The 18,813-nt window shown below is 41.7% G+C and overlaps 1 protein-coding gene across 1 annotated transcript; it reads right to left on the bottom strand.

Annotated features, from left to right (window-relative positions):
- Nucleotides 1-217: 217 nt before the first annotated feature.
- LOC104046339 (p53 apoptosis effector related to PMP-22) lies at nucleotides 218-16,742 on the bottom strand. The gene is made up of 3 exons (XM_009506464.2): nucleotides 16,413-16,742; nucleotides 2,440-2,583; nucleotides 218-2,178 (listed from the first exon to the last, which is right to left on the bottom strand). Exons 1-3 carry the CDS (start codon nucleotides 16,621-16,623, stop codon nucleotides 1,964-1,966), a joined length of 570 nt encoding a protein of 189 aa, XP_009504759.1. The 5' UTR covers nucleotides 16,624-16,742; the 3' UTR covers nucleotides 218-1,963.
- Between the last annotated feature and the right edge of the window lie 2,071 nt (nucleotides 16,743-18,813).

Here is an 18,813-nt window from a genome sequence, read left to right as displayed (position 1 = left end):
CCACTGTTCTCATGTGCTTGTGAACGAGGCCTCAGGAGACGGCCAGAATAGGACTGCAGAATAACACAAGAAGTTGTGATGCTACAGTTGTAAGTTACTCTCCCCTCTTAAAATGCAGCTGGCGTACCCGGGTGCTCCAAGGTGGTGCCTGAGAAAAGGAGGCTTTTGGGGCTTCCACACTTCCCTGCTTTTAGTAGAGAACAAAAGCTAAGACGCGTTTTTGAAACAATACATAGACACCATCATTTATTAGGTATAATAAGCATAATGAAAAGGTTTATAATACTTTTTTTTCCTGAACAAATAATATTACACAAAGAATTGCAAGCCATTTTATACAAACTGCTTTCTCAACTCTATTTCATTTTAATTTCCTTCCAACTGGAACACATCTTAATGTATTTGCAAGTTCTTGTCTAACTATTCCCTGTTGCATATAGTCTCCCCATTGGTCTGATACATCTCTCATGTTTATTAATCAAAGTTAGAAAACACTCCATAAAAGTGAATGGGGCTAACTGCTTCAAAAAACCAGGTTACATCCTGTGCCTTTATTAATTTTATCTACTCAGAGGTTTTACTAAAAGGTTTTTCTACCTCTCATTCTTTGCAGTAAAAAACATTTGGCAGGGCACTTTTCATAAAGTATGCATAGTTACAAAATTGCAGATGTGTTACAAGCTAATAATCCTCTGTAGTTAAGGTTTTTAATGAGAATTCTTTTTCTACACAGCAAAATCATCCATTTTTCACTTAAGAGAAGAAATGGAACATTATGAAGTTAAAATTAACAAGGCAGAAAACAGCAGTGTCTTTTGTATCTTCATTGCTTGCAATATCTTGAGGCTTGCAGCACTGTGGAATACAAGATGCTGAAAGGTGTTTTATGATCTGGTTTTCTCTATGAGAGGCTTAGTATGAGGTGGTAAGGGGTATTTATGCATTTTACAGTTACGTATGGCAGTATGCACCTTCCACTTTTAAATACTTATGAAGAGCAAATGAATGAAAAAGGGGCCTGTTTCATACCTACACTCATAGTGCTCCAGCTCAGCTCCTGATGTGCAGGGGAATCATACCTCTGCTTAAGTCCTTCCTGGCCCTTCTATGCTGGATAAAAGAGCTGGACCAGTATAACGGAGCTTTTTAAAGTCATAGATTTTGGTACAGCAGATAACAGAGGCAGATGCCCACGAAGAAAGCTGCCCCAGGATCCTCTTCAAACCAGGTCTGTAGGTTGCAGGTGTCGCTTGAAATCCCTTCTGTCTCTGCCTGCTCTGTGCTGTCCCCAGCAACAGCATGCCAGGATTTTTAAGGGTTTACTGATGTTCCTTGCTTACTCTTACAAATATTTAGAAATAAATACTTACATTTCACATGGATGGGTAAAAATCAACATGCTGGCTTTGGTAGGGGGTTTTCTCTCGTCCTTTTCTTACCCTGTCCCTATGGCTTAAGTGAATGAATGAAAAATGGAAGCAAAGCTATGAAGTGCTGGCTGACTAATTTACCACTTTGGCAGTCAGTGGTATTTGGGTTCTTGTAAAATGTGCAAAATCTTCAGGTTAAAGATGATGCGTACAAAATGGGATTTTTATGAGCTGCTTTCCTTCAGGAAGATGATATATGTTTTTTTGTTTATTCGCAGTTTGAAAAAGCTTTACTGAATTTAATTAGAAATATGAATGCATGTAAGATGCAATGGAATTCACATGCACCCTACTCATGGGAATTAATAAGGAAACACAAGGTTTTTTAATGTTTAGATTTTATCTAACCAACCCATATTGGATATGAAGGTCCAAAATAGAGTAGATAACTTTATTGCAGAATTCCAGTACTGTTTTTCTACACACATTTGAAAAGTTTCCAGCCTTTTCTACTAACATCCAATGATGATACTCTGGAAAATGTAGCTGCTCTGTCAGATATCTCTGGAATATGAACACATTTTTCCTCATGCTTATGGGGAAGAGTAAAAATATGTGGGCTTCACATTACCCAAGATCTGATCTTCATAGTTAGGAAGGCAGCAGAAGAAGAATCCCAAGCATATTTCCATAATGGCAGTGGTCCAGCCAAAACCGTAGGCCCAGCTGAACATATTGATTCCCGTCATTTCAATTTCAGTCGAGAACTTTACTGGATAAATGACCAGGCCCATGATGGAGAACACAGCTGAAGAAACAGGAGGAAACAAAAAATGTTTAAGCTAACACCCATCATGTTGCCTGCCTCCATAATACCTGTGGCTAAACCCACCCAAGTTTTGGAGGATTTGAAAATTGACCCACTGCTGTGACAGACTTTATATTATTTTTCATAGACAGCTCAAGTGCACCCAGGCAAAGACTTGGGCAGAGAATCAGCTGAGGAAAATACCAGTTCAAGTATAGATATACCTGCACAAGCTAAACTTGACTTCACATACTGCCTTACCAGCGACAAAAAGCAAGCCTCCAATCCCACGTATGAAGTTGAACCGAAGTGTGTCAATGGCAAATGCTATGATGGCCAGAGCAAAACAGATGACTAGAAGTATAAAGCCGACCAGGTATGTGGCAGCAGCAGCTCTTCCCCAAGCTGAAATCAGAAGGAAGATACATTAGAAAAGAACAAGAAAAATCCCTTGCAGTGTTTTCCTCTGGTTTATAATGAAAAGATAATTTTAAACAAACGAGAAAAGAAGCTCATCTCCCAAGAAGGAAGCACAGGAGCTTTCTCTCCTCTTCTAGGTGAACATTTTCGTTCCACAAGAAATCATTCACTAAGTCCATGCGTATAAACCCCAGCTTGGACCTTTCATAGAGAATGTAATGGGGCTTGTCTGCAAGCTTCCTTTTTAGATTTAATAATTAAGAATCAAGATTAAAAATGACTGTAAAGATGTAAGAATGGACACTCTCCTTCAATAACAAATGTTGTTACCTCAGCAGATGCTGTAAAACCAGCAGCATTTTGCATGGAGAAGGAGAATTAGACCATCCCTGAAACTAATTAAATTCTGCCTTTAAAAAAAGTGTTTATACAAGCACTACCACTCTGACATGTAAATTTAAAGGTATGCCAATAGTCCCTAAATGTCAAAATTCAGTGGTTTCTGCCTGTTCAGGTTTTTTTTAGCTTTGTGTCCTAAATAGAGCTAAAGACTTGGAATCTGTTTTGTAGTGAAATTTGACCTATGCTTTTGATCCAAAGTCAGAACTGTTTCATTTTGAAAAGCTTGTTCAGGGTATTAATACTTTCATTTTCAAATTATGTAACTTTATGTTATAACACGTCAGAGCAAAGCATATTGTGTTGGCATAACAACTGGAAAAAATATTATTTATTCAATATTTGAAGTCTTGAGGGGCAGCTTCTGCTCAAAGAGATCAAAGTGTGTCCTCTTCTGAATATAAAAGACCCACTTTGTCACTTTTAAAATTTTGTATGTAGATGGAGTAGACAGTTAAAGTCTGCTGGGCATCTACAGACTCCACCCCCTCGCCTACACCATGCGTTTGTAAGGTGTCGGCTTCTAACCAAATATATACAGCAGCCGTGCCAAAAAATTGTCACAGCCCAAACAACCCTGATGATAATTACAACTTAACATATGCAGTGCTTGCTGTTCAGCAAAAGTTCCCCCTGGAACTGAGTAAGTTAAGACTTTTGATACCCAGTAACCTGCCAATTTGTTTGCTTCGAGCATGCAAGTACTAAAATGTAAAGTGTCCTAACCTCCCCCTTGCCAGTGTCAGGTAGGCATGAAAGCTACCATTCTGCCCCTGGTGAGTGACACTTTAGTGCTCAACCTCTCTTCCCCCGGGCCCCACACCACCTCTGCTATTAGACTAGAAAAATGGATCAGGATTTTCCAGGTCTACTTTTCCTCCCATCAGCTCATCCAAACCAATTTCCCTTTTTGTTTGTTTTTCACCATCACCCCCTGCTTTATGATCCCTGCTCCATTCTACCTATTGCACTATATTTTCAGTTTTATGTCATGTCCTTTTTCTTCCTTATGCCAAAAAGTTCCTGTGTGCTTATAGGGCTTTTCAACTATTATTTTTCCTGTAAACAGGCAGCTGCCTAAGAAGACTGAAAGGGACAGCAAAGATGTGCCTACATCTCATTTTGTAGCTCAGTATTTTAGCCCAAACCCTTCTCTCAGGGAGCTTACAGGAAGCTCAGAGGTAGAGAGTGTGCAATGTGGAAATGCAGGTTGGGGCGGGGTGGGGGGGTGGGGGGGGCAGCACCTCAGGCAGAGTATCAAAGGAAACAGCCAGGAAGAGGAATTTCTCATACTGCCACAGCTCAGTTTATCCTGTTGAGGATGAACCTGCTCCCAGCTTCTCTCCCACCCCTCTAAAACAGGAAAAAAAAGGGGCACTTGGCCATAACAGAAGTTGCTCAGCAGTGGTGTCCTCACTGCTCTAGGATACAAGAGTTATAACTTCTGGCAGAAGGGTGAAATGCCAAGGACATCTAGAGATGATGATTTTTGTTACGCGCACAACTGGTTCTGGTTAGGTGCAAAGCTCCTGGGCAGAGGGGTGTCCTTTCCCAGAGCACACTCAGAGCACATCTGCCCACCTAGGAAGTGATGAGGCACCGTGAGACCTGGGGGTTTTGTCTCACCTGCTGCAACCACCACTGCTGTGGGCAGCGGATGGTTTCTGCCTTGCTCCCCAAGAGCAGCTGATGGTAGAGCACCATCCCCCAGGGTGGGAGCACTGCCTGGGCTGGGGCGGTGCCTGGTGGCTCCAGCTGTGTGCGGTGGCACCTTGCCCATGCCACCGTCTCGCTCCTCCGCTGGCCTCGCCCAGGTGTTTTTCCTGAAGTAGTGTTACAAATGCCGTGACTGTATGAAAGCAGATTGGGTGCACACCCAGCCTGCCAGGCATTGACTATATGGCAAGAAGAGACATGCTTGTTGCAGGATACTTATATCTTTAAAAGGCATTGCTTAATCAACCAACAGCCAATTTTGTGGCTCTTACTTCTACAAAAGAGAAAAAAAAACCCTCAACTTTGGAAGAAAACTGCAGCTCCAAGTAAGGCAATAGGATTGTACTGAAGAGTCACTACAGGGTTTTTTTGAGGAACAGTACCCTGACTTCCTCTGCCCTTTAGAAAAAATAGCAGTTATCAGTAGTCTAAGACCACAGTGTGCAAACACCTTACCTTCTAGGGTAAAAGGTAACAAAAGCTTTGTGTAGGAATAATTGCAACTGTTTCTGTATCTGAGATGTTTACTTTTCCTTGTGCCAGCCAGGAACACTAAAGTAACTTAGTGTCTTTAGCAATAGAACTAAGACTTATATTTCCCTAAAAATGTCAGAATTAGAAGAATTAAATTGGTCAGAAAACACTGAGAAGAGAGTGGCTAATCTGGTCCCAAATATTTTCTCATCTTCCAATGTTGTGGGGCTTTTTTGCTGTAACATAAAGCAAAAGCATAAATAAATTGTTCTAACTGCAAAGCTTTTTCTTAAAAATGTGAACTCCAGGCCAAAGGATCATCACAGGTGCAACACCAAGTCAAGGTACACTTGACTCTAGAGAAAGGGCAGTTGAAAGCTGAAAGGATCTAGTCTACCTGTCATTACATCAAAAATAGAAACAGAGGGAGCAGCAGGTTACAAGACATCAAGTGGAGGTCTGTTTTCTCCGCCCCCCAAAATGGCAGCGATTTTTTTGGCTATTTAAGAGTTAAAATGTGCTTGTTAGAAAAGAAATGTGTGTTTATGCAAGAGTGTCCTTGAATACCAGCAGGATCCTGTAACACTCATGTGCCAGTAATATTTCTCCCTTTTTCAGCTCCTCTATCAGCTGAAAAAAGGCCAGTGAATACAGTGAAAGGGTTTGCAGGAAGCTACACACGGTCCGCTCTTGAAAACTGCTTCTAGCTGGCAATTTTCTGAGCAATTTTGTCTTAAAACAAGACCTTGCTACCCCAAACAGGCAAAAGGAACGCATGTTTTCATGCCTATCTCAAGCAGAGCTTCTATTTAGAGTGTTTTGTATGTCAATCAGCAATGATCTGTGAGAGTCCAGGCTGCCCACAGTGAATGCAGTAACATGTGACTATGGGAAAATGAAAGTAAGTGCCTGCCTTCTAAAACTCCCTCCTATGTGGGAAGACCCCTGAGTTAATTTAGAGACCAGAAAGAGCCAACCCGTGCTAGAACAGAGCTCACTGTAGCCTCTGAGCAATACAATTAGCTGAGACAGTATACAATAATAATGTGGCTTTATTACTCTGCTGTTAAAACTAACCTAGTTCAGAGGTAGCATGACTACCTCTTGTATTGCGACATCTAAACACGTTCTGAATATCCAATTGCTGACTGAAGCCATAGGGAAGCTGATAGACTTCATCAGAAATCCAGGACTAAGAGTGTCTACAGTTTCCTGTTTTCCGGATTTTACTCCCTCATGTGTTTTCCAGTTTGCAAAACTGTAAACACTCTCTGTGCTTCACACATAAGGAAATAAAATTCCTTGCTTAGCAGCAAGTTGAGCCAAAACTTTGAACCACCAGATTAGTCTTTCCTTAGCCTGCCACGGTTCGTGCTCCAAACGGTGCCTTCCAAAAATAGCTATCGTGCCTTGAAAATAGCATGTGAAGTCTACTTCCCCCGTGACAAGTACAAATTTTTGTGTTTCTGGTGTATGTGGGAAAACATTCTCATGTTTTTATTGATCTGGTACCCCCAAACCACATGAACTGCTGAGTCTCTCTCTTTGGGTGACATTTTCTGAAAGCAACCCCAGAGAGTTCAGAGGTACTTATCCTGGTCTAATCAATAAGAACATACTTCTCCAAACTTTCCTCCTGGCTTGAAGCTAAATACACAACTAGAACTGGAAAGAAAAACAAATGTTTATTGCCAGCTCGCAGACACCAACAATTATATACAGGATCCTGCTGACTGATCATTTCAGCACATCAGCCACTGCAGTGATTGTGCAGCAATTTTAGGAAGGAAAGTTTAATTAAAAAAAAAAAACTGGGTGGGGGGATGCAGAGAAAATGTAACAAACTAATATTTTTCTCTGTTATCTTCATACCACCATGGGAAAGAAACACAAACCCTGCAGTTCTAGCTCCAGTCTTGCAAAGCAATTATTACAAGAACTGAAATGTGCCATGGTGGTGATTCATCTGTGTGTCGCGTGTAATAAGAATGTTTCTAGGCTGAGTTTGCAGAGCTCAACCTGTTTTACATCTTGCTGATTAGAGGGAAAGAGCATTATTTTGGAAACAAAGCTGAACTCACTTAGGTTTCTCAACCTGATGTTCTTCATCAGGGTGTGGTGAACTCTGCAGAGCACACGCTTCACTTTGAAAAGGAACTGCTTTGGCCAGGTTTTATCCATTTCATTTTGGTTTGTTCTCCTGAAGAAAGTTTCCATGTGAAAGTGAGCATGTCTGCAGCAGAGCACGTGTTCTCCTTAGCTTGGATCTTAAGATGGCCCATCAAACTCATTAACCCACAATTCAATTCATCAACCAAAAGGTTACGAGCTGTTGATGTATATGCAAGCCACTGTCATCCAGGACTCTGGATTCCCCCTGTTATCTGTGCAACACTGGACAGTGCAAAATCCTGTCTTCTGGAAATCAGGACTCTGCAACATGCCAACTACGGGAAATTTCTGTACTCTTTTTGAAAACAAGTGAACATTGAAAGCTCTGCAAGTGTTTGCTGACCACATGAGCTGGCATTGAAATACCAGTGTGCATGTGTTTGTATACAGACAAGATAAATCAGAAACTATTAAAAGCAGCTTCTTATAATAAACTGCATGTGCAGACTGACAGCTATTGACTGAAAATAATTTCTAGTGAAGGCTATACAAATGAAGAAAATCACGTTAGTAATGGATAATTTATGAACAGAATAAAATGAGGAAAAAATATTGAAGTCATGATTAGACGTGTATTATTCTCTGAGCTTCTATCTTCATTGCATCTGGATCATTCTTAAAACAACTGTGTTCTCTAAATATCCTTCTGGTGGGGAGTCAATACTGGATTTTTGTGTGTGTGTGAGTTTATACCATTTGGAGTGGAATACAAAATTTTTGGTCCTTTTGTTTGGCATCCTTTTTGGCAACACCATTCTTTTCCTCCTAGCATTACTTCTTTAGAATTCACTGGCAGTCAGTATGGATTTCTCATTTAATAACAGAGTACTATCTCATAACATGCAAGCCATTTTTATGTGAGCAGAAACCAGCTTTTAGCTTGCCACTACTTAAGAGACAACCGTGGAAGCGGAGAATGACCTACTTAGGTTCACATTAAGTTAATGTCATTGCAAGTTTCTCGGTGATTAGTAGCAGGTCCCATATAAATGAGAAAGGTTTAGGACTTTAGGACAATTACCCCATAATAATGACTTTAAATGACAACAGTAAAGAAAAAAGCCTTTATGCATAGACCATCTATCAGTAAAACACAGCATATATTAGCAGAAAGCAGTGTCTAGACCACAGCTTAGTGCTAAAGTGATAGCTGTTTGGCTTGGTGGACTTTAACTCCTTTGAAGCAAAAGCCTATTAATTCCCCACCACTGACTTCACTCACAAACATATGCAGGCAAAGCCTGCATCCAAGGCTTTATGTACTTCTGCAGGCCTCTTCTCTTACTGAAGTAAGTAATTCAATTTAGAAGCTATTCCAACTTGAATTTGAGGGGAGGAGCAGTTACATCTTGAGGGAGTGGTTCAAATTAATCTCATCATAAGCCCAGGCATGTACAAGCTTGACTGAGAAGCCGCCTTCTACAAATCTTGTATTAATGAGGGCTGCTCCCTGATGCTTACTTAGCACTAGGGAGGCAGAAATGGCAGAGGGCGTAGAGCCATCATCAAAGGGAGCACCAAGGGAGTAAGTTAGCTATTAAAAATAATGTGCACACAGTGCCTCAAAATTAAAGGTTTGCTCATGAGAGAGTCAAGGAGTACCCCTATCTCACATTATCTTCAGAAGCAGTTGCATACATTGAGAACACCTTGGGATTAAAGCTCAGTTTTATATACTTTAATGCTGTAACATTTTTTCCTTCTATTTTTCCCTTTTTTTTTTAATTTAAAGCAGGATATACACTTGGATGTGCATATCGGGGTTGGGAGGGTCTGGTAAATAAAACAGGTAAGGTATTGATTAATCAGTACATATACATAAGCTCAGGTAATCAGACTAGCAAGATGTACCTGCTCCCTAACTACCCCAGAGTTAAACGTGGGTTGAAATATTTAATATGAATTAAACAGAATCAATTTCCATGATAACATGGGCTATGAACTAGGACTTTAAATTGAAACAGCGGAGTGGAGCCTTTCCAGAAAGCTCTTTTTAAGTTCTGTCTTCCCAGGGTCATCTGAGGCTGAAGAACACTGAATTTACATCTCATTTCCGTATGCACCAAGTATTGTTCTCACTCTTGATCCGCAGTTTTCATGCTGTGAGAAAACTTTGTTCTGAAACCTTGCTGAAAGTCACCTTTTACACTAGGTGGTTTCTCTCTGATAGACAGCAGCTGTGAATCTGGATCTAATTTTCTGTTAGAAGAAAAATTTTACCATTTGTAAAAGAAAAACCCCAACATATAAGCAGAAACAGTACTTTGTGCTCATAAAATATGTCATAAGCTCTATTTACTTTTCTTGTGAATGGAATAGCTTTTACAATGTATCCTGAAATTCTTCATCACTTGCTGCAATAAGCTGATGGGGTTGTTACTGAACTGCACAGCGACCTCCTACGCTTGGGGCCTGATTTGGGCACAGCGTGCATATTCAATGTAATAGGTGACATTAGATGTATTCAATTGCAGATTAGTACTTCAGCAGGACCGTGTGCAATCTGAAGTGTTATTTAGTACCAGTAGAAGGAAGCCAGAAACCTCTGGGACATAGGCTACCATCATCATTCCACAAGCTACCTTGAATTCCTGGGAATTTTTGACAGAGATTTTTGTAATGGTACCTGACAAAGAATAAACATGGCATTACAACACTCACTGACTTTATTCGAGGTTGCTCAGAACAATGCAAACTGTCAGTGAGAAGTTATATGGAAATGTGAAAAAAACAGTGTTTTGAGAGTTTTGTTTCTTTTCCTGCTAACTCCTTTCCTGCTTAAGTAACCTGACTGTTTAAACCCTACAGTGGAATTGGAAATCCGTCTTGCAGCCTTCATCACCATTCAGGATATGGAGAGGTTATTATAGCCCTGCTGTATCAGATTACCTCAATAAGCTAAAGGAAGACACGAGGGGAAGAGAAATGAGAGTTTAACCACAGGTTTCCACACGTTTTCAGCAAGAGATGCCTCCTCTGTGTGTATGAGTGAATGGTAACCTCTCGAGGACTTAAGGTCCTGATGACACAAAGTGTAGAGGATCTTGATGAAGTCCTCAACACCAGCAGTTCATATCTCATGATGGGGAGATGAGAACCCTCCACACGATTGCTATTTTTTCCACCCAATTTAACTGTAATTATTAAAGAAAGGTTGGATAATAAACAGTGTGATGCCATCTGCAATTGCTCTCTGTAGAGTTAATTGCTGAAGAGCATAACTATTATTTAGAAAAGAGTCTGATTAAGTGAATCTGCCACTAAACATATAAAAGGACAAAACCTAAAATTACAAGGGAATACATGGTAGTGATTGCAGATGAGGAATGAAAATTGCCATGGTAATTAAATGCTCTGGGCTTGATTCCCTTCTCTCATACCTCTTTAGTAACAGCGGAGTGTCTCCTACAAGCCGGGAAAAAATCAGATTTGTTCTTTCTTGCATCAGAGTTCTTTAAATATACTGTTGTGGTGATATTTTCATTACTATATACATTTAATTTAACCTGTATTTTCTAGAATTCTAAGTTTTGAATAATGATGGAATATTCTACGTTATTAAGTAACTAGTCTTGTAATCTCATTTCTCACTGGTTAGTCCCATGTAGCGTTACACTTTTAGGAGACTGACGACTTAGGAAATTATGAGCTTCTCTATACACTGTCATTAAAAATACAGACAATCACTGTATATAAATATAACTGTTCTATGCTATGATGCAGCAGGAACAGAAACAAGCTTTCATTTTCAGTTCACTGTGTCAAAGAATTCAAGGTTTGCCCTGTAGTCCAAGCAATGCACATAGGGTAGAACTGGGCTTCATCCTGGGCTCTCCCATGGGTTTCCTTGGACTGGTCAGAAACCTCCCCAACTTCTGTTTCCCAGCTGCAAGGACACTTTTCCAAATCTACTTGAATTTTACCAAATTCTGAATGCCTTTAGGTGCAGAACCTCGACTTCAGGGAAAGTCTGCAATAAAGACCCTGTGGCTTGAGCTGGTCCCTCCTTCAAAAGCACAGTTACTTGTTTGCTTCATTTCTGTTCCCACGTGCAGACACCCTCAGATGCCAAAGACCTGCTGGGACAGCCTGCTTGTCCTCCCAGGCCCAGGCTGGGAGGGGCCGTCTCCCAGCCCATCCCTCTGGAAATATCTTTGTGTCACTCTGCTCAGGGCGCTTGCTTCAGGTTGAGGCAAGTGAGGGCTTCCCCACGCCTGGGATTAGGTGCTGCCTGTCAGATGTGATGGGAACGTGGGGGAAGGCAAAACAATTTTACGTAGGCAGCATGGCAACAGGGAAACTTGCTGTCTGGTCTGTCCTGTGCCCTGGGCGTGATGAGTCACTGGTCTGCTGGAGAAGTTAGTTTTCCAGAGGAAGAGCTGTGGGGCCGGCAGTGCAAGGCCAGTGGTAGGTGTAGTACCAAGAGAAGTCCTTTGCTGCTTGGATAATGCTCCCAGCCACACGATGTTCCTCACTGTTGTATCACTAGCCGGGGATTTTTAGCAAGTGATTTCTCTTTTGTTATTAGTCCAGAATAATAAATGGTGCTTCATCATAGCAAAATATTCTCTGGACCCAAGAGCCTGATATAGGCAAAAACAGGAAGAAAATCTACTCCTCAGTGGTGTTCTTATGAGACTAAAGCAGAATATTTCCTCCCTCAAGAGGGTATTACTTTTTGCAACATTCCCTTCTTTCACTTATCCTGTAGTCAAACCCATCTGCTGGCATATTTGAAGGAATTTTTCGTCCATTATAATCATACTATACTAGCAATCCTGCCTTATAGTACTGCATTAATATTCATGAATCAAAATAAAACTGGAATGAGCTAGAACATGGTTACCCATTATTTGCCTGGAATACAAGATGCAGGAAGGTGTACCTTCCAGATGGCAAAATCATTCATCCTTCCACTAATCTCCTTCCAGTAAACCCTCCACACATCTTAGGAAAAGGCTGTAATTTAATATTGTGATGTGAAAATAACTGAAGGACTGGATTCCAGTTGTCACATGGAAATGCCTTTTTGTGATTCTTTTCCCCCAAGATCTCTTTTTGCACCGTGCAAATGAGCCAACCACTTCAACCTAAATTTAGAGCCTTAAGCTTGCAGTTATTTTGATGGTAGCATCTGTACATGGAAGAGCTGCAGGGCCAGGTGGAACATAAGGTGTTACAAGTGTAGCCATGAGTTTTTCATCTCATTGTGCATCATATTGGGACTAATAAAATAAAATCAGTTATTTTCTCCCAACCAAACCCACACATGTTTAAACATCTTCAAAGCTTGCAGTGGAATAAATTACACACTGAAAAAGTGTCTCAGGTCTGTGAGACACACCTTGTTTAAGAGAGGTTAAATAGCCAAAATCAAGAAAAACAAAGGAGTGCTATGCCAGCTATGTGAAGGATTTAACCTCTGCATTTTCTTTGCAAGCTCAGCCATGTCCTGGACAGATACATTCCACACTGTGCTCATTATCTATCCAAAAAGTCTTTGTCTTTGTAAATGTTTAGCATTTTATAAGCATGAGACCTTTATTTGTTCCAAGTGCCAGAACACTGCAGAGCTACAGTTTGCATCTCTCAGACCCTTACCCTGAACTTCAGTCATTTCTAGAAAAGTATCCTAATGCATGAGGTTTGTTTTTTTTCCTAGAAAGCCCTATTTATTTGAGCTAAATATGCTGGAAAAGCAAAAGACTACTGGTAAAGTCCAGATGAGTGTCATATGGTTAAATCAGAAAATTTGAACTCTTGGAGAAGATAACAGAGTGAAAAAACTTTTCATATTCTCACTTTCCACAGAGTTCATAAATTTTGCAAAAGACCTAGAGTGTGTAGATGCTTTCACAGACGATAACTGCACTGGTGGAGCTACTCTCCTGTTTCTCAAAAAAAAATATTAAAAAGTGCACAGGCATCTTGTCTTCCCTGTGAGGTTTTGAATTCTGTCAGCTTAAGCAACTATTCACAGACCCCAAACTTTTCTGGTGCAACCAATGAAACATTCAACCTTCTTCCCTTCCAGACTGACTGACTTCAACAATGGTGGCTTTTTTCTTCTGAGTATATACTCATGTTAAGCCAAACAGCAGGCATTCAAGGGGAATTACAAACACTGCAGGTAGAGAATTTTATTTTAATTTCCACATTATACTGAACAACTTGCAAGAATGTTACAATTATATCCAATTATGATAGGATAAAGATGCCTGTAGTAGATTAAGATAGCTACACTATCCAAGTCGTGTTGAGAATATTTGCTGGCAGCTGCTGGGACGCACACGCGTATCACATATGTCAGTGAAACCATCCCCACAGGAAGACCGAATCTCAGAACCTTTCCAGCCTGTGGCAGATTAGGCAGGGAATCTGAGAGTAAAGACCAGAGGAAAGGAGCTGGCAACTGTGGAACAGAGGGGGGAAAGAGAGAGTTCATCTCAGGAAAGATGTAAAACACTTCTGTCCTTTCTGTTTACATCACGTCTTTTGTCTCTGTGCTCAGGAAGGCATGTAATTACACTTTGTTTATCCAGCACTGTGTTTAGCTTGGCACAATACAAAGTTAAACATCCCACAGAACATGACGCTGAATGCATGTTTTCTACGACCTTTCTGAGGCAGTGTAGATAAATGTAATCCCAGAATTATTAAAACGCTACATTTCAGCACGGAGGCAGGTAGAATCAGGCTCGACACAAGACCTGGTTACTCACAAGTCAGATGCTGTCTCATGGCCTGGTCTTTTGGGTGGAATCCAAGGCCAGCATCAGGTACCTGGAGCCTCAGAAGAAAATCCCAACCCCACACCAACTGAGCAAGGCAAGAATGATAGGAAAACTGGAGAACAGGATTGGATCACATTGGATTGCAGAGGTGGGACACATCCCCCCTCTGGAGAGAAGGTGTCTGAAGGATGGGGCTGGAAAAGGATCAGGACAATGACATGAGTTTGCATCTGTAATGGTCAGATCTACAGCCCTGTTATGGGTTAGGAGTAACCAACTCCTGCAATGATCAAGATCCACATTGTAATAGCATAATCTTGCAGAGGCAGCAGCCTGGCAGCATAATCCACTGTCATGTGGCCTATGCACACATTTTTTACATACAGGCTTTATATATTCTCCCATTGGATAAATAACTCAATCGTCCCAGGTATAACTTCCTTTTCCACCTGGAAATTTTGTCAAGGAGGATTTTTAGGACTTGCTTAGGTTTTCTGGATATTTAGTAAACTTGAAGAGGTCAAATGAGAGATACATGCCCACTGAAAGCATAATGCAGTCATGCAGTACATGAACTGCGTTTCTAATGCTTTCAGAAGCATCAGCTGACTCTCCAACCTATGTGCTGGAGAATATTCTGCCTGTGTGTACTAAGTCCAACATTTCTGTGCTAGAAGTGCTGGACTAACTGTAGATGTGATTCATGGTAACCCCAGACATTGCAGGATAGTCCACACCACAAAGGATGACCTCCCTCGTTTGTCTGTTGATGCTGCCCTTTGGGAAACTGTGCTTGCAACTGCAGAATTTCAGCATGTAAGAGTGAGGCAGAATAATGAAGAATGTGAAATGCTGAACCATGTAGGACCTGAAGGCAAGGTGAAACTTCTCTCGATAAAGAGAAGCAAGGTGAAACTTCTTAATATTTTCTGTCCAGTTAAAGCTGGCATTCATGACATAGATAGTGGCTCACTTTTCATGGAAACTCAGGACTGAGAAGCCCTTTGCTAAGCATCATGGTCTCTCTGCCACTCTCCAGCACCATGTATCAGCAGTGGCAAACTGGCTTGATCTATGCCCAGCCACACAGCTGATGCAGGAGCTCTGAGGGCAGGACAGGGAGTGATGCTGAATGGACCCAGTCTTGTCCTGGAGTCCTACAGTCACAGGGGCCTGCCACAATTAACTTGTTACAGCTGAATTTTGTGCATAGAGGGTAGAGTTTGACTGTAGATTATAAACTTCCAGGAACACTTTTGAAAAACTGTAATAAGTGATCCCCGAGACTGCTTCTGCAAGTGTTTTTATGCTCATTTTCAACAAGAGCAGCTGAGATTCTGAGCCTTAGAGAAAATGCTCTTCCTTTTAATTTGAATTAGCATAAATTGTAAGAACACTTGAACTTTCCTCCTGGGTCAGGCTGACAGCCCATCACTCACAATAATTTGTTTCAAACAGCAGCCAAAAGCAGATATATAGAAAAATAGAAAAAAAAAAAAACCCAAACAAAAAAACCCCAAACAAACAAACAAACAAAAAAAACCACAAAAAAACCCCAACAAACAAACAAAACAAAAAACAAAAAACCAGGAGACATCTAGACTGATCCTTCTCTTGGCCTATTCTCCCAGACTCAGTGGTTAACATCTTTTCAAGCTGAAGGTTGCACCTGGGTCAACATGTTTAATAGCATACTTAACCAAAACTCAGTACAAAGAAGAAATCCTTTCATCTTTTAAAGCTTTCTTTCATAATCACAAGGAGACTTTTTCACACAACCCACCTACTGGAGCAGTTTCAGGGCAGCATTCTGCAGCCTGACACTCCCTGGGAATATCTTCCTAACATCTTACATTTTTACCTCCCTGTTTCTTGCTGGCACTCAGGACTGGCTTACCACCCTAACGCCAGGCTTACCCACGAAATTTGGTTTTTGGACATTTGATCTGCAGTAGCTTTTAGTTTTGGAAAGCAGTGATTAGTGAGAAGAGGTTACTAGGTTCTTCTAAGAGAGGAAGAAAACCTTAAATGCTGTAATATTTTCTGTGCTGGTACATTACTATGTGCGGCTTTTTGTACTATGCAGCCCACCATCTAAAGTAACCAGGTTTCTTTCTGCACAGGGGTGAGGGCATATTTCTTCTTCATCCTGTTAGTCAAAAGCCTTGATGTATTTCAGTGACAGTTCCCATTGCCCATAACTTCTTATATAAATGCTAGATATTAGGCAATACAGTTAGGAGAGCTGAAGGAAGATGAGCTCAGAGATGTGACCCACTGCTTCAGAGACTGCTCCCCACCACCCTTGCAGGAGCTTACCGTAACCCATGAGGGACTCGCAGGTCCATTCCCCACCCTGCTGAGGCCTCCTGCAGCTCTCCCATAACGACGCTTGGTGCACGTAGGGCAACGTCTGCGACTCCAGCCAGCCCCTGCCCGCCAGCGCAATGATACCAAAGATAACGCCTATGCCCAGGAGCAGGGGTAGGATCCATCTGCACCGCGTGTAGTCGAGGCCGTACTTCACCATCTTTCAGGGCAGGGGGAGGCTGGTGGGACAAGGGTGGCCGTCTCTGCCTCAAACTCAGCAACACGAAGCAATGGGTGCTTCTGCAAAGCTCCCGGATAGTGAGCGTCGGTACCTGCAAGCGTGTGTGCAGATGTTTGAGAAAAGCTTTTTAATCAGGAGACACACGTCAGGGAGGGAGGGAGGGATGGAGGGAGGGAGCTCCACCTAGATTCAGATGAGTAAGAGCTGCCACTGAGCAATAACCAGTTGAGCTGGGGAGAAGCTTCCAGGCTGGGTTTATCTGTGGGATCCTCTCTGCCCTGCTGACTAGGTAACAAATCGGGTGCTGTTTACCCTCGGCATTTAACGCTTTCCTTCCTGCCACTCCCCACCAGCAAGAGCATCTCACAGCTGTGTTTACACCTTTCTATCTCCTAAGAGATTTGCATTATGGCAGGAGAATACAGGAGACAGGCCAGGGAACTATTTGCATTGGAGGGTGGTGGTTGCTCCTGAAACTTGCCATCTGGAGGTTGAAAGCAGCTTTTCTTGGACTCCATTTAAACATAAAATGATACCTTATTTTTTACAATTAAAAAAAAATCCTCTAGCTGCTATAAAGCTAAGACAATAAAGAATGTGTGACTGCCATCCCTCCCTGTTTTGGGACATAGCTGCAGGAGAAAATAAACAACAAACTTTACCATTAAAAATATAGTATGATCTGGGTATAGCCTTAGCGGGAGAACAAAAACAGAGCTTTGATTTGACCGTGCCTTACAAACACTCCTTGTGTGCAGCTCTGGCTGTAGGTGCACCGCCCGGGGCCTGTTAGAGCCTGCCTGCAGTGTGCTGTGAGAGCACTGCAGGGACGAGCCATTACCTCGCCGTGGCCCAGGAGGCCACCCAGCCGAGTGCAGGGCAGAGTTTTCTGTCAGCTCAGAGGCAATATAGCCATGTTCATAGCACTCTCCCTTTGAACTAACACATGCTACAACCTAGTATTTTGGTAGGGCCCAGGCGTGCTTACATCTGGAAGCAGCTGCACCCCTTGCAGATCAAAACTGGTTTCTGTGAAACATGGTTAAGCACAGAGGATGCAGATTATCATACAGACCTCATTTACTCACAGAGAGTGGGTACTACATTGCAGCTTTCATGGTGAAGTGACTGAACCTATTGAACAGCAAACACCATAGCTTTGTGCTGAATTAATATTCATAAACCAATAATGGACTAAATAAAAGAAATTACACTGTCCAGGGGAGTGCCTGAAGAGGCGCTGAGCTTGCATAGACCCAAACAGGAACAGCCACAGCAACGACCTGCAGCACTGTGAAAAGGTAGTAGCTCTCTGTCACCAAAGGAGTTTGAACGGGTTAATGTGACATGTGCCTTATCTCTAATCAGAAATGGCTTATTAGCCTGGTGGTAGATTAGCAGTGATGTGGCTGCTTTGCCTCTCATTCTCTAGCTGGTGCAATTCTGGCTAGCTGAAGCATCCTGCCCGCAGCTCCCCTGCTGTGTGAACACGGCCCAATATCCCCGTGGTTGTGAGAGGTCCATCAGGGGCGTTCAATTAGTCTCTGTGAGAGCAGGAGATGTTCTTATAGATTCGGCCTTTGAATTTGAATGTTGCTGAAAGCAAAAGCCAGCTATGAGACACCTCAGCTTCTGTTTTGCATTGGAAATGAGGAACAACCTTAAGAAAAATGGATCAGTAGTTTTTGTAAAGGACACTTTAGGGAACCACCATTTCCTTGGAGTATTATGTATCTTCCCTTGTCATCCACATTTGTGCTAGCCACAAATTCAGTTATCATTAACCTAAATATAATATTTCAAATGCCATTTACCAGTTCTATAACACTGCAATATATAATTTTTATGCACGTTTTTAAAAAATATTTGCATTAAGACAAATATCGTTTGAAGCTCACACTTAGTGCAATATGTTGGTACCCGCAAGCTGTTCAGGTCTGTTTATGCATATTCTTTCTGTTGCCACAGCTGAGGTAGAGACGGGCACAATAAACTCCAAAAGACTGAGAGCACATGGATTTGGATATTAAATGTTTTTTAAAAGATCACTTCAAAAACATTCATGCATGTGGCAGTAGACTGTAGCCCTTGCTCAGCTGTCTATACCTAGCCTCTTGCCAAGTTTTAAACCTTCACAAACAGTTACAGGTTTCTAAAAGCTCAGCCTTT

Source organism: Phalacrocorax carbo, chromosome 3, assembly GCF_963921805.1.
Source record: "Phalacrocorax carbo chromosome 3, bPhaCar2.1, whole genome shotgun sequence".
Lineage (NCBI taxonomy): Eukaryota > Metazoa > Chordata > Aves > Suliformes > Phalacrocoracidae > Phalacrocorax > Phalacrocorax carbo.
The sequence above is the reverse complement of the archived record's forward strand: the minus strand, read 5'-3'. Positions and strand labels throughout refer to the sequence as shown.